The 16020-nt window shown below is 35.6% G+C and overlaps 1 protein-coding gene across 2 annotated transcripts in view; it reads right to left on the reverse strand.

Annotated features, from left to right (window-relative positions):
- Positions 1-16020, reverse strand: part of EDIL3 (EGF like repeats and discoidin domains 3) — a 398882-nt gene that overhangs the window by 90167 nt on the left and 292695 nt on the right. For both annotated transcript variants that reach the window (XM_044384053.3, XM_026498663.4), the window contains 3 exons: positions 12742-12897; positions 11243-11387; positions 6495-6679 (listed from right to left, as the gene is read on the reverse strand). In XM_044384053.3, coding sequence (XP_044239988.2) covers positions 6495-6679; positions 11243-11387; positions 12742-12897 — 486 coding nt within the window. The remainder of the gene's footprint in view (positions 1-6494; positions 6680-11242; positions 11388-12741; positions 12898-16020) is intronic.

Consider the following 16020-nt stretch of genomic DNA (forward strand, 5'->3'; position numbering starts at 1 on the left):
TTGTCCTAGGGGATTCTTATTTTTTTAAGCTGTTTATAGAGAGATATACACTAACCCACAAAAATGACACAAAGTTAGAACAGGTGGAAAGGTGGGGGAATATTTTAGGTATTAAGTAGATAATCTCTGTATAATATATAAGTTAATTTTTTAAAGAGTTATTTTAAGGTTATACAGTTATATCTGCAACACTAAGTAAATCATATGATATCTTTCTGCAACCTTCATCAGAAATTACCTGGTGGTCCTGATAATTTTCTGATTACTTTGGACGTGGTCAACCATTATGTAAGATACTAGAATCTTAGTTGTCTGAGAGTTTTTAAAAGGAAGGTTGCCTGGGCAGTTATCTTTTTAAAAATATACACGTTTAATTTTATTTATTTAATTTATTTATTTTTTATTTTTTATTTATTTTTTTTTAAGATTTTATTTATTTATTCGACAGAGATAGAGACAGCCAGTGAGAGAGGGAACACAAGCAGGGGGAGTGGGAGAGGAAGAAGCAGGCTCATAGCGGAAGAGCCTGATGTGGGGCTTGATCCCATAACGGCGGGATCACGCCCTGAGCCGAAGGCAGACGCTTAACCGCTATGCCACCCAGGCGCCCCTATTTATTTAATTTTTTTAAAGTAAGCTTTACATCCAATGTGGGGCCCGAACCTACAACCCCGAGATCAAAAGCTGCATGTTCTATGGACTGAGTCAGCCAGGCACCCCTATAATACTCACATTTTAGATGAACAAGAGAAAAAACTGAGTTTTAGAACACTGATATGATCTGTCAGCCCTAAAAAACAGATTTTTGGACTTCAAACTATGCACCCAGTGTACTAGATTGAGTCTGGCTGTACTTCCCTTCGCCTTCTAAGTTCTGGCTATATAAATACACTACTCAATTTTTTTTTTTTTTTTGCTCATTAAAAGTTTTTTTCCCTAATTGGATGGCAGAGATTCCCTTTGATATTGTAAACTTACAGAAAATTGAAAGATGATTTATAGTCTAAACAAAGTATGGACATCTTTGACTCATTTCAGAAACTCCAAAATATACTAACTTTATGAAAGATGGAAGCTGTTTCACAGTCGTACATAAATTGTTTCATTACTTGATCTCTTTCAGATCTGCTTTATAACTGAACCCTTCATGTGGACTTATGGGTTAGTATATATGAGACTGTGGAAGAGTGAAATGGAAATTAGAATATTTCTTCATATTGCCAAATGTTTTCCAGGGGCCTAAAGGTCCCTTGATCCTTTCCTTCAGCTTCTCTGTAAATAAATTGTCCAAAGGGCAAGAGAAGTTAATGGCTTTAAAGAAGTTATGAATTTTATGGCTAGGATACCCTCTTTAAAAAATCTGAAACAGACTGAATTACATAAGGTTTATTTAATTTGAAAACTTAAATTCAATTGCTTTCTTACACATTTCCACAAAATTAGTATTGAAATGAAGCTGTGTAGGGTTAGCTGCAATTTTGACAAAGGTCAACACTAAAGTGCGCCGTCTAACGACTCTATTAATTCTACTGATTTGGTTGAAATACTATGCAGATTACCTTAAATTAGAAAATGTCTCATGAAATAGACCAAGAGGTCATTTCCTAGGTGATCTGGTGACATTTTCCCTCCTATTAGTCATTTATATTAAGCTACCCTTCATGAAATCTGAAAAACTTTTAACCAGACTCAGTTACGGATGGTGACTTATCCATGTTCTATAGTTACCACCAATAAGGCAATGAATTCATGCACGATAGATTCACTATAAGAGAATTTATGACTTATTTTAAAAAGTATTTTTAATCAATCCAAGTTAAATCTTAGAGTGCTCCTTGTACAGCTGCATCTACTAGACAAAAATATTTCTTCACAATTTATAAGATTATCATCAGTAATGCTCCTACCCGTTAGAATGTCATTAAACATCTCAATTCCATGCTGAATTTCAAGCAGTTTGTATAATCTGGGCATAAATAAGAAGGGAATTTACTCAATCTGTTGAAAACCCACTGAAAATGGTCATAAAAACACATAAACATCCTAGTAAAAATATGATTTCAGTAGAGAACATTGCCAAATGACATAATGTGCATTTAAAGCTATTAATATTATTATTACTACTCGCAGGTAAAGATCGGAAAAATCTGCCACTACCTAGATAAAAAATTTGAAATTTTTTGTTTGCTAATGCAAATTTATGTAATTTATCAACACTGCTCACAGTTTGCAACTGAGTGGTAATATATTACTTTACATTTCATCGTTTTATTGGATAATCCCTTTTGGAAGAAGAATATGGACACATATCTTCATTGTTAGTTATGACTGGTGGCATCGGATTATGCTCTCCTGAGATTATATAAATCACCACAAAGGGAAAAAAAAAGGGAGCTACCCATTGCTGGAAACCTACTATGTGCTTCCTTAGTTCTGTCATTTGTCTAATTGAATCCACCTTAAAATACGACAAAACTTCTGGGTCCTTTGTTTAGAAACTAACCACAGAAGATAATTGTCTGATCCCAAAGAATCTCAGTGAGCTAAATGTCATTTTATTTTTATAACAGGGATTAAAATTTAATCCAACCATGTGTTAGGAATGTCCAACTATGAGTCAGGAATGATTGGCTTACGAGGTTTCAGTTTAGGTGTAGGAAAGATTTTTTGAAAGGCAGAAACTGCAATTTAACCTTCAGAGGCTTTTGGAAAACACTGGTAGGGCTTCAAAGTTTTAGAGAACATCAAACATTTTTGCCACTTTCTATAGGAATAGCATAATGATTTCACGATAAACAGCAGATCAAGGACGTTAATCAGTTTGGTAAGATCACTTCTAAAAAATAACACAAGAACATTTGCTTGAGAAGCATCTGAGATTTTGACCATATTATAGAAGAAACTGGAAGAAACCTTAGAGTAATAATAAGAATAAAATGCTAAAGTGGTATTTGAATACGTAAGAATTCTTTTAAAAGAATATCTTAAAGAATTCCTTAAAATACATAACGACTGGGCAAAAGGGCATTTGGGAAGGTTTCTTTTATAGCAACTATTTCCAGATATTATCCAAATAGGTTTTGGGAAAACCTATTAAACTGAAATAAAACTCTCATCATTAGAGGGTGATATGTATAGCTGATGAATAAAAGAAATTTCTTAAAAATCCATTAGCAGGAGATTATTAATGAAAGAAGGGAATTTTAAATGACAGACATGGTTTTTCTTCTGAAGAGCTATTTCTCAGAACCGATGCATCTTGGTTAAAAACACAGCTAAAACTTACAAATTCAGAAGTCTCAAACAAGGATAAAAACTAACTCGACATCAATAATTCAAAAACAAAATCACCCTATACATTTTCTGTAAAAATGTTAATCTTATTTTCAACAAAGATACTAACAAGCCTAACAAGGTACAGTTGAACAGATTATATTCTCTTGAGAAGACACTAAAAATAGTCACAATTCTGAGCATTTTCTTACATTATGTCAAAAAAGAAAAAATAAATGTAAGAAAACATGTCAATTTACCTTGCCTTGGAGATTCTGAGTATGTTTTGACACAACAAAAAATAGACATATACTGGAAGAACTGGTCCTTGAATTGACAGAAAATCTGTCACCAACAGAATGAATCAATTTCAGCATGCAAGTGACTTTAAGAAGACAGTTGAAAAGCCATCTTAAAAAAAGTGATGGATGGAGGTTTGGATTAAAGATTACACACTGATTCATGTAAAAAAAAATGTTTGTTTTATTTTATATTTCTAAAGATATTTGCCATCGGCAATCCTTTCATGTGGATATCCTGGAGTCTACTAGCCTATCTGAGCTACTTACAGGGTATAAAATATTTTGTCTTATTCCACACGGCATTATGACTCAAAAATAATATTAGCTAAATCCAGTTAATCTGAGGTATGACTAGAATATTTCCAATTAAAAAACTTATACAGCAACAAAGAACCAGTTTAACTTTGCCATCCAAGTCTAATAAATGGGAAAAGTTTTTCTATGTTTTCTTCAAATTAAGAACTTGAAAACTTCATAAAGTCATGTATTATGAAAATTTAGTTCCTGTGTTATAAAGACTAGATCTTTAACATATTTTATTTTTTTAGGATTTATTTATTTATTTTAGAGACAGAGAGAGAGAGACAGCGCATGCATGCAAGAGTGGGGAAGGGGTAGATGGGGACAATCTCAAGCAGACTCGCCAACGAGCTAGGAGCCTGACACAGGCTCCATCCCACAACCCACAAGATCATGACCTGAGTGGAAGCCAGGAGTCGAATGCTTAACCCACTGAGCCACACAGGAGCCCCTAACATGAGATTTTAGATTTCTATTTCAATTTTTTTTTAAAGATTTTATTTATTTATTGGACAGAGAGGGACACAGTGTGAGAGAGAACATCAGCAGGGGGAGTGGGAGAGGCAGAAGCAGGCTTCCCGCTGATTAGGGAGCCTGATGCGGGGCTCGATCCCAGGACCCCGGGATCATGACCTGAGCCGAAGGCAGATGCTTAACAACTGAGCCACCTAGGTGCCCTTTAGTTTTCTATTTCAAATATTATTTTATAATTTGAGGATATTACCAGTTGGGGACCAGAATGATACGCCATCTAGGCCCAAATCAATAACTTGAACTACACTTTGAACTATTCATTTATCCACTTATTCATTCATTCAACAAATGAATGCCCACCATGTGTCAGGTGTTGTAACAGGTATTCAGTTAGGTACTGTACAACGAGTTGAGAAAGTCACAAAAGACAAATGCGGTTTCATCCCTCCTGGAGCAAGCAATCCAATCTGAGAACACAATTTCCAATACAGCGTGATAACGGACAGTGAGAGAACTACCGAGGACACAGTAGTACTCGGGGAGAGCTGCGTACTACTGTGTGGTAAAACAAAACGGGAGTAGTAGCAAAGCCTTCCCAGAGGAAAGTACAACCAAACTGCAGCTGAGGACGTCAGCCACACAAGGCAGGGGGTGCTAAGGGTAGAGGTGCTCTTTCTATTCTTTTCCACCAGGAGGAGGACATTTATAAAGGCACTGAAAGAGAGAACATTTGGTTTGAGAAAGTGAAGCAAATTTAGAAGAGTGTGGTAAGAGATGAAATGGGGCCAACTCCTGCGAAAACTTCGAGGCTATATTAAGAAATCTGCACTTTATTCTGAGGCTGATAGGGAGCAATTGAAGGGTTTTAGAAAGGGAGTAAGAGAATCATACTTGCATTTTAGGGGGGGAAAAAAACCCCACACTGGGTACAATTTGGGAAATGGATTTTTAGAGAGTGAGACCAGAAACAGGAAAGCTGGTGAGGAGGCTTCTGCTAAACCCAGGTGAGGGGGTGGTAGCCTAGATCAGGGAGGTGGCAGAAGGGATGGTGAGAAAGGAAATATACTGCGTGAGTGTGTGTGTGTGTGTGTGTGTGTGTGTGTGTGTGTGTGTGTGTATATACATATACACCCTTCCCTCAAAAAGCTCATAAAACATTAAAAGGAGAAAAACACACAGAATTATCCTTAATGCATCATAGTAATGAAAGAGCTCAATAAAGCTCCAGATCAATAGAGATCCAGATAGAATGTTAGAGGAAAGTAAAGAGAAAAGTGACAATTTCTACTGAGAAGATTGGACATTTCAGGTGACTTAGAACAGACTCAGGTGGTAAATCTGGTTCCATGAGAGGTAACGTTTGTTGCTATTATAATTGTTTTTTGTGAGCTTCAGAAATGTAATGAATTACCACAGGTTTGAAACTCAGGGATACTGCATAAAAGTCAATAACAGAACTCATATCTTTCAAATAAAATGACCTCATTATGGAATTAAGCTGTCTTACTTTTCTTTGCCACAGAAGACATTAACAAATTTGTGCATACTTAAAAGTACTCCACAATAAATGCATTTCAAGAAGATTGTTTTTAAAAAGCACTGACTATAACGGCACTTCATTTGCAAATGATAAATAGACTCTGCAGTGTCTATGCTTTCCTTCTCTAAGAAAGCTCTCTTATGAGAATGTAATCAAATTGCTCCATTGCTTAGCAACCACAGGTAAAGAGCTAAGAAGTCAGGAGTCATGATTCTGTGGGAACAATCTGCAGGTCAATAGCATGATTTCAGGGCGGTCCGGAATCCTGCTGTGGCACTTTCAAAGCAATACCCGTAGGAAGCATTAGAATAGGCGAGAGTTAAAATGCAAATGTTCTCATAATCGATTGAATTGACCTATATATATATTGTGATCTGGTACAATCTGGGGCATCAGTCTGACAGGAGCACCTATAAATCACCATCACAGTAAAAACAGCACATGGATATGGCTTCATAAGGAATTTTCGTTTTATCAATTGTAGGTAAGCCAAAGAGGAAGGTACACGTAAATTAGAATGAAGGCAAGGACTCTGACATTCACCAACAGGAAATCTCTTAAGGAAGAGGAGCAGGTGCTGGTGGAACAGTTTTTGAAAATCTTACCTGCAACCACTGTGACTGGTCATTGTGGCCCGATGTCCAGGCATTCACTTTGCCCTGTTTGTCCAGCCGAGCTTTCCTTGGTTCCCAAGTGAACATGTCCATGTTGAGAGTCCTGAAGATGCTTGAGGCAGTGATCTGATAGTCTTGTATATGTCCTGATTTCATCCCCAGAGGCTCTGAACAGCCTGCAAGAAAATGAGAAGGGCTCCATGAGAAAAATAATTTATTACCCTGGAAGTTTTCTACGTTCATTTTGGATAGGCAAAAGAAGATTAAGCATAATGATATTCATTTCCCCAAAGAGAAAGCATCTAAATTCAAAAAAGGCTATAATCAGAAATAAATCTGGAACAAAATCGAAAAACAAGATAGCCAATTCAGGCTATTTTGTCTGAATATATTTTGGAAAAATTGAAAACAAGGCAGACAATTCAAGCTACTTTTCTGTGATAGATGATTTTGCAAAATGAAAACAAGGCTGAAATGCTCTCTCCTGTCTCATTACTGATAGCCTTATGACTACTCCCTGGTTTTCAACAGTTTCATTGTGTCTTTAAAAAAGAACATTTTCTCACAAAGTATATTTGCTTTTCTTTTATTTGCTTCCATAATATTACAAATGAAAATTCCCTCAGTACAAAGTTATTTTCACAAACCGCTCCAATGGTGTATTTCCAACTGGACAGTATTTTGTTTTCTGAGAAATGTCTGTTAATCTTTATCACGGATTCTTATAGCACCAACATGGCTTCTGGACGTTGAGGAAGCTTATATTTACTCAATGTGTACCGTGTGCCAGGCACTGAGCAACTATAGGATTTAAAGTAATAGATAATAGAAGAAAATAAGGTAATTCTAGCAAAAATCATTACTGCACAAGCCTTCTTATAAAAACTTACATTTCGATCATATTCAATAACCTCTAGTATTGGGTATTTTTCAAAGATTTTCAAATCTGGCACATATATTTTCAGTTTTGTCATGGTATGAAATTTGGGTTTGTTTGTTAATGGGAAATTGTGTGCATATGTCCACACGTGCCTGTGTGCACGCACATGCACACACACACACACACACACACACACACACACACAATTTCTCAAAGATACTTACAGAGAATTTTCCAATCTTGAATTGCAACTGTGACAATATTCCATTCACAAAGCTCGTAACAGGAAGCATGATTCTATTATCATATTAATCAGTGGTTTTTTTTTATAATATTTTTTTAATTATATTATGTTAGTCACCATACAGTACATCCCTGGCTTTTGATGTAAAGTTTGATGATTCATTAGTTGCGTATAACACCCAGTGCACCCATGCAGTATGTGCCCTCCTTGCTACCCATCACCAGTCTATCCCATTCCCCCCTCCCCCTCCCCTCTGAAGCCCTCAGTTTGTTTCTCAGAGTCCATAGTCTCTCATGCTTCGTTCCCCCTTCTGATTACCCCCCCTTTCTTTATCCCTTTTTTCTCCTACCGATCTTCCTAGTTCTTATGGTTGAGACTTCCACAGGTACAATTGCTACATTTTTTGACCAAGGAACACACAATAGAGTTTGATCATCAAGAAAGCCAAGATGAAAAAAGGGGATTTCTCCAATGAAGGCCGTCTCCTAGTACTCTACTGGTTCCCCACTTACTCTCTCTGTGGCCTTTTACCCATTATTTAACCACTTTATGCCTCAGTTTCCTCATCTGTAAAATGGTGGTAATAATAGAAACTACCTCAAAAATGTTCTAAGAAATTCATTAAATAAAGTATTTAGAAACGGTCTGGCATATAGTTAGCATTCAGTAAATGTTAGCTGTGCTTATTATTTCCATAAAGCTCATTCTGACACATAACAACGTTAAGTCCCCAGATCAGCAGATCAGTAAGCACTAAATAATGTAGTAACTGATTGTATTTTCTGAAACTAGGGCATTTTAAGTCCAGCCTCTAAGAGAGGGGGCTTAGAACTGTTCATAGATAAGTAATTCTTAACTACGATTAACTGCGTTTTGCTCTAGGCAATCCAGATCACTGCCTTCTTGAGGCATCTCCATGTTTTGCTTCACCTCCACCTTCTAGGAAATGCCTCTCCTATGCAAACATGGCCAAAACTGACACGGAGGGTTAGCCAATTGTGTGCCTTAGCACAAGTCTTGTTGGAATTCAGGTGTTGGACCTAGACCCTAAGTCTCAGGATAAAAATAGTTCGAATTTCTAAATATAACTTCTGGAGGAGAAAAATTGCATGACAAATCTCAAAGATTTTAGAAAATTTCAAAATCTTAATGACATGCTATTTATCTGCTGGCAGTTCTAAGATAACATGCATTGTCTGCATTATAGATTTCTGACTTTTCTATTATGACCACCAACGCCCCCCCCCCCCCCCCACACCCTGCCCTGACACTGGAATCTTTGTAAAACTGCTTGGCTTGCAGAAAGATACAAGGGAAAGGAAAGTTGTTTTTCTCCTTTTGTGATATAATATTTGAAGCTGGATGCCTTTACTTTGACCATTTCTGCTTAGTCATAGAATTCATATCATATCCTCTCTGTTGTCTAATATCTAGCCCAGGAAGAGTGCTGAATAATTTGTTCAAATAATGGATAAATTAATGACTATTCCTTCTCTAATTACAGTCATGATTCATTTCATTCTAACCATCTTAAATCATACCTCTTTCAGAGAATTTAGGGGACTTTCTTTTTTTAAGTGTCTGGGAAAAGATTAGCTGTTGATCTTTTGAGCAGGCTGAGAGATCTTGTAACAGCTTATTGAATACAGTAAGGCAGGCTTGTGCTTACAGTGTTGCAGGGGATTGTGGGAAATCATTTGGCACATTATATTACTGTTTATTTCCAAGTGTTATAGCTAACTTCTCTGTCAATTTGCCTCGCACCATAAATTTTCCTTCTTATCCACATGATTGCATATGTGTAGATTAACACTTTTACTAGAACGGACAGCACCTGAACAAAATGAAGTATTAACAAAAAAACTGATTATTTCTAGAGTGAGGTGCCCTAGCTTTTAAAAGCATCCATTGAGAGAGTTTATCCTCTGCATGTAAGTTTGAGATCAATCTGTGAAATTGGAAGATGGGGTATGTCTTCTTTTTAAGAACATAAAATCTGTACAGTGTCAGGGGTAACTTCCTGTTAAACATGAAAGTAAAATATATTCATACCTTGGGGGTGTAACTGTGCCATGTAAGAGAGACTGACCCCCATGAATCAAGAGACTGGGAAATTGGTGAAGGCGATGTTAAACAACTAAAAACCACAGGGCCTGGCTGCTTCTTGATTGCTTTATGATGAATGACTTAGGGATGACACTGGCCTGTGATGACAGAGTGACATGTAATATAAACACTGCACAGCAATGATTCTGTTGAGATTTCTGGCTGTCAATAAGCTGGTTCAAATTACCAAAATAAAGAAAACATCATTGTTAGGATAATTAATGGTACTAAAACCGCATGTTGGTTACTTTATAAACGATGCCCATATATAGTATGAAAATGTGATTCTTAAAATAGATTCACTCATCTGGCCAAATGTCTCTAATTCCTTTAAATGCAATGGGTTCACTTAAAGTTTGGCTGCTTTTAATAGTAACTTTTATTTGCTAAAAATCACTCTCTTTCTTGGCATCACAAATTAACCTAAGAAGGGAAACAGATATAAAGCATGCATTTTAACGTCTGTGCAACCTCTTGAAATGAATAAAAAGCTCTCATTTGTCCATTTGGAAAGATGTGTCCTCCTATTTTTAACTAAATGGCATTATTGTAAGTCTGATAAAGTCTTTCATGCTAAAAAGTGGGGCACGCATGAATTTTTAGCTTTCTACAAAACAGTTGTTTGAACAAAATCTCAAGCCATAGTGGCAAAGATAGTTTTTTAAATGTTGATGCTAGAAATACAAGAACCACCACCAAAAATACAGCACAGTGAAATGCCTAGACAAGGTTTTGGTTTAGTTCAGAATCTAGCTATATTGAAATGGGACCGCTGTGCGATCCACACATTAAGTCTTCATCTTTATATCTAGTACTGATGCTCCTAGAAGACAAGAATTATTTAACTCAGACTCCTTCGATAGATTTATCTCTGAGCTGGAAAATCACTGTTTGTACAATAAGCAGGTTGCTAGATAAGAATGATCTCAGAATGAATTTATAGTAGCTATCACGGTTTTGAAGTATTGCCTCCCTGGGAGGAATGATAAATTTACATGTTTCATAAAACCTAAACAAAACAAAACCAAACCAAGTTCTCATGGTGGATGGACAAAGATAAAGCTTACTTTCCTAAGCCATAAAGCCTAAACATAACTGCAAATTATGAGGTCAGGCATATTCCTGTTTTTACTGAACTTTTGTCACAAAGTGTAAATCATAGTTACTCCTAAAAACAAGACACATTTAGATTTGACAAAAGCTTCCAGTGAGAATTTGTTGTACTTTCTTTGAAATAAAACATAGTTTCTTCTACATTAATTCTATTCTGTAGCGTGTTTTGGAACTTGTTTATCCTACTTGCGTGTGTGCGTGTGCATACACACACACACACACACACACATACACACACACACACACACATTTTCTCAATGAACCATGCCCTAGACCTTTTGTAGCAGAAATGAATGTCTATGAGTGTTAGCAAATGGCAAATTAGTAGTAGACTACATACAAACATGTGGTTTTTTTCTTCAAAGAAAATACAGAAATAGGTAATATGAGACTCACCTGATAGCTCACATCCAAGAAGTTCCATTCTCAAAGTGCAGTGTCTTCGACAAACTTGAGGATAGAGTCTTACATACTGAGCTTTTATCGGGGGTGTGAAAGAGTTAGCATAGGGCGTGTTGTTATCAACATTTCCACGAAACACCTGGGTAAAGAGATAGTATAGAGTTTAAAATTATTAACTGAAACAGCTTCTTTACCTATTTTCATATATTGACCCTATATCCTACCCAATGTAATGCTTCAAAAATTGGATTAAGTAATTTGGGGATCTGGAGAATTTAGGAAGCACCTTGTCCTTAGCAGTGAATATAAAACCTATAGATAAAATCCTAATTAAAGCTATAAACCACTGTGGTCTATGGCATAATCTATATTCTACTATGATGGTGTTGTCGATTTTAAGGTCTGTCCTTTAGAGCCAGGGGAGCGTTTCCTTTTGTTTTTTTTTTTTTAGATATGGGCACCTTAAACCTTTCAACTTAATCTGGGTCCATCCGGTTCGTGCTACGTAGTATTTACAGGTATTTTGTTTTGTTTGTTTGTTTTTTGTAGGAACCAGTCTTCACTAGTACTTTCTGATCACTCGGTCTCTCTAATGCTATGATCAGACTTAACGAAGCTTCAGGGTCTGATTCCTCAAGATTACTTTCTTATCAGTCAGTCCCAGATCACTGATGAGAGAATCAAAGTCTTCATATATACCTCCAGTGAAAAACAGCATTTCCCTCTAAAAATTAAATGCAGAATGTGTTATTTTTAATTCTTTTAAAGCTCATTCATGTCTGTCTTTTCATATAATCTAGTCATCAGAAAACTTTGTTTACTTTTACTTAAGCAAGTATTTTTAAAATCTTTCATTAAATTTATTAGAGTTTAGTCTAAACCACTTGGTTTTAAATGGGATGAGTTGCAGTCCTGAAATTTTTAAGACTAAAACTTTTGAAGAAAATGTGATAAAAAATTGGGACTATCATATGAAAAGGCAAAGCAGACACTGAATATTATATTCATTTTCTCTAACATATTATATCTGCTAATAACAAAATTGTTTTCTAATGTGAAATATACAAGCACACATCGTTTCCATCACTTGGTATTTTTGTTAAAAATAATATTTTTTTCTTTAAAAACAATAATTTTGATATGTACTCATTTGGTTAAGGAGAGTGCTAATCTGTTAAAGCAATAACATGAAATTGAAAGCTATTTTTAAAAAATAAAAATGAATCGTCATATACAGGATTATGCTAACATTGCGATAAAATGTTTATACAACCCCCAATTAAAATCTGAGAAAATCTTAAATGGTAGCCACTGTACATTTATAACTTGGAAAAACTTCTTACACCCTACACCCTACTAGTCCAATTAAAAAAAAAATCACAAATGTATTTGCAACAATATAAGGCTTCTGTTTAAGACTCGGTAACTATTTAGCAATCAATGATTATTAATGAGATTTTACTTTTACATTAAATATGCTAAGTCAGTCTTACCATGTCCTCATTGGTGCCTTTTACTTTGTACATCGTCCAAGTTTTTCCATCATTACTGTAGGCAATTTTGTAGGATTTTATGTACTCTGGACTTCCAATCCTTTTAGCTCCTTGAGTAATCACACCAGTAACTCTCATTTTTCTTTGTAAATTTATCTGAGGAGACAAGGCGTAATCAACGGTAATCTCACTGCTGTCAACATATTTCAACAATATTGACAATATTGATTTGGGGAATGGAACATTTCTATTTATTAGTATAGATTTAAAATAACACAAAACATATTAATGTTCCTGTATTTTTTCAGATGATTATTAAGTGTATGTCAAGTTTTAGCTTCAAAATCTTTCTCTAATGGAATACATTTCTTAAGTAAGCAATATTTGTGAACAAAGTTTGAAAAAGAAATTTGCTGCCAAAATATTAGTATGAAAAACATTTGGTTGGTTACTGTATGGAGGTATGACTATGACTTAGTAAACTAAAAAATGGGAATATTATCTTGTCAAAATTGCCTCAGTGACATTACTTCGAAACAGTAATGTCAACATAATTTTAATGTGTCTCAGGTTCTTTTGACTTTAACAAATTTCCATTTAAAAGTAAACATGAAAATCATTCTGAGATCACTGAATACTAGAATAAAAAAAAGATAAAGGTAACAGTAATGACAAAAACAAACAAAAAACACACAAGTATCTTCAGTTGCTGGATCTTTATACTGTAGTCTCTGCTATGGGATATGGAGGGTTTTTCAACACATAGTTGCTTTTCTCTTCATTTCATTATACGGAGATTTTTTTAAAATTTTTTTAAAAAGATTTTATTTATTTATTAGACAGAGATAGAGACAGCCAGTGAGAGAGGGAACACAAGCAGGGGGAGTGGGAGAGGAAGAAGCAGGCTCATAGCGGAGGAGCCTGATGTGGGGCTCGACCCCATAACGCCGGGATCACGCCCTGAGCCGAAGGCAGACGCTCAACCGCTGTGCCACCCAGGCACCCCTATATGGAGATTTTCTAACTGGTATTTTCTCTCCATATATTCTCTCTTTTCCAGATCACCTTCTAATAGTTTGCTGCAAGTAACAGTCATCTAACAAAATTTTAAACATTTTTTTCATAGTTAAGTAGGGAGCTCCTTCTGATACTCTATAAATAAATGCTATGAGGTAAAAAACATATTGTCTTCATATATGGCAAACATCAAAAATTGTTCTACTAGCAGGGCACCTCAGTGGCTCAGTCAGTTGAGCACTGGACTCTTGATTTTGGATGGGATCATGATCTCAAGCGTAGTGGAATGGAGCCCCACAAAGGGCTCTGTGCTCAGTGGGGAATCTGCTTTTCTATCTCTCCCTTTGCCCCTCCTCCCACTTGCGTGGGTGCGCTCTCTCTCAAATAAATAAATAAATAAACCTTTAAAAAAATTGTTCCATTCACTTTAGAATGCCCTTATGATGTTTATAAAACCTTCAACTAAGTAGAAATGTACTGTCTCAGATGTTCTTGACAAGTTGCTATAGAGCTCCCTTCTCACCAGTTACAAATCAGAACAATTTTAATGGCTCATATTATCATATTAAGTTAATAATTCAGATACCATTTCCCAAAGAAAACGAGAAAAACTTCAGATTCATGCAAGTGACCAGGGTTTTTCATTTTGTGATGAGACTAAGAGTTAACATTTGTAGAGGACGTGCGTGAGGAAACAAGCTCCTCTATAAATCACTATATATATAGCACATATAAACTATGTTAAATATATATTCATGTTACATATTCAAAAAGTTAAAAATCAGAACTAAGAAAGCAATCCTTAAAACCTTTCCACCCCTATACAATCAGTGTGACTTACTAAAGGCCTACAATGTTTTATTTCCCTGGATTTATAGATTTTAAATGTGTTAAGTGTGTTATGCACAATCCTGAATCCTTCTTGGAGCAAATGTTCTTTTAGGCTTTGGAAAAATTGCCAACAGGGCAAGGTCTACCTTCCTCTTCACCGTGAGTTTCCCAGTGTCATCTTCCCTCACAGAACGTCATGAGGATCCTTCCCACTCAATGTTCATAAGGCAGTTCTCTTGGGAAAAGGCAGTCTTGACTCATGTATAAAGAAGACCTGTAATTCTGATGAGTAAAGAAGTGGGGTGGGGTAGTCCCCAGCCTCTGACTGGGGAACATACCCCTCTTTCATTCTCGTAATGCGGACTTACAAACAATATTTTGTTGTTAAATTCTGGGTCTTTGGTCCCTTTTCTTCTGCAACAACACTAAATAAGTTGACTTGGCTGTCCAGTTCTACTTTTCTCATTTTAATACTCTGACATCAACATTTCTGACATGAATACATTTTATGTTCCATTCTTGTTTGGAAGCTCAAATAAAAAAATGTCCTCCATGAAGAATTTTACCTATTGCTCTTAACATTGATCTCAACTAGTTCTCTGAAGATTGATTTTGGAATTTTAACTGTGAGTTTAGAATAGTTAACCTCCAAAAGATATTTATTATTTCAATATGTTAGGTAAATTAGCACCTTGCGATGGAAGAACAATATTTTTCCAGTATCTTACATAGGATCTTCTTTTTCTTCTTTTGGTCTGAGACTCTTCATAGTCTAAACCATTTTAATATATACAACACAAATAGTGGATACTTTGAATCATGTTTCCTCCCATTTTGGTAGCCAAATTCCACCTTTGATATTGTTGAACATTCCTTTTCAATTATCTTCTATCTTGTTTCAATTATCTTGTTTATACCTCTTATAGACAGCCAAATTATCTCTGCTCGAGTTTTGGCTGATGAGCTGTAGACTCATTTTCTAAAGCTTAAATTGTGGAAGTATAACAATCAGAAAATAAAAATTTGAGTACATGTTTCCCTCTAAATAATTTGAAATGATGTTTTAAGAGATTCCTATTTACTCTAATATTTATAGGCTCTGAGAGTATATCTCAGGGAGAGGAATTACAGATAATAAGGCAGCACCCAACTTGGGTTGTATCTACTTTTAGTTGGTATTTGTAATTAAATATCAGGGCTGTCTTCATTAAATAAAAAATTTATAAAGCACAGGTTCTGGGATTATTAACACTTACTAGATTTTAGACTTTTGAATTCTCATACACCTAGCACTCTTAAACTCGGGTAATAAGATATTCAATATAAAATGGCTAAGATTTCACTCTCATGGTCACACTCCAGTTTAATACCGGGAATCGGTATTGCTGTGAGAAATAAACTGAGCCTTGGAAGAAAGCTATGGCATGCTTT

Source organism: Ursus arctos, unplaced genomic scaffold (genome assembly GCF_023065955.2).
Source record: "Ursus arctos isolate Adak ecotype North America unplaced genomic scaffold, UrsArc2.0 scaffold_5, whole genome shotgun sequence".
In the NCBI taxonomy this organism is placed as follows: domain Eukaryota; kingdom Metazoa; phylum Chordata; class Mammalia; order Carnivora; family Ursidae; genus Ursus; species Ursus arctos.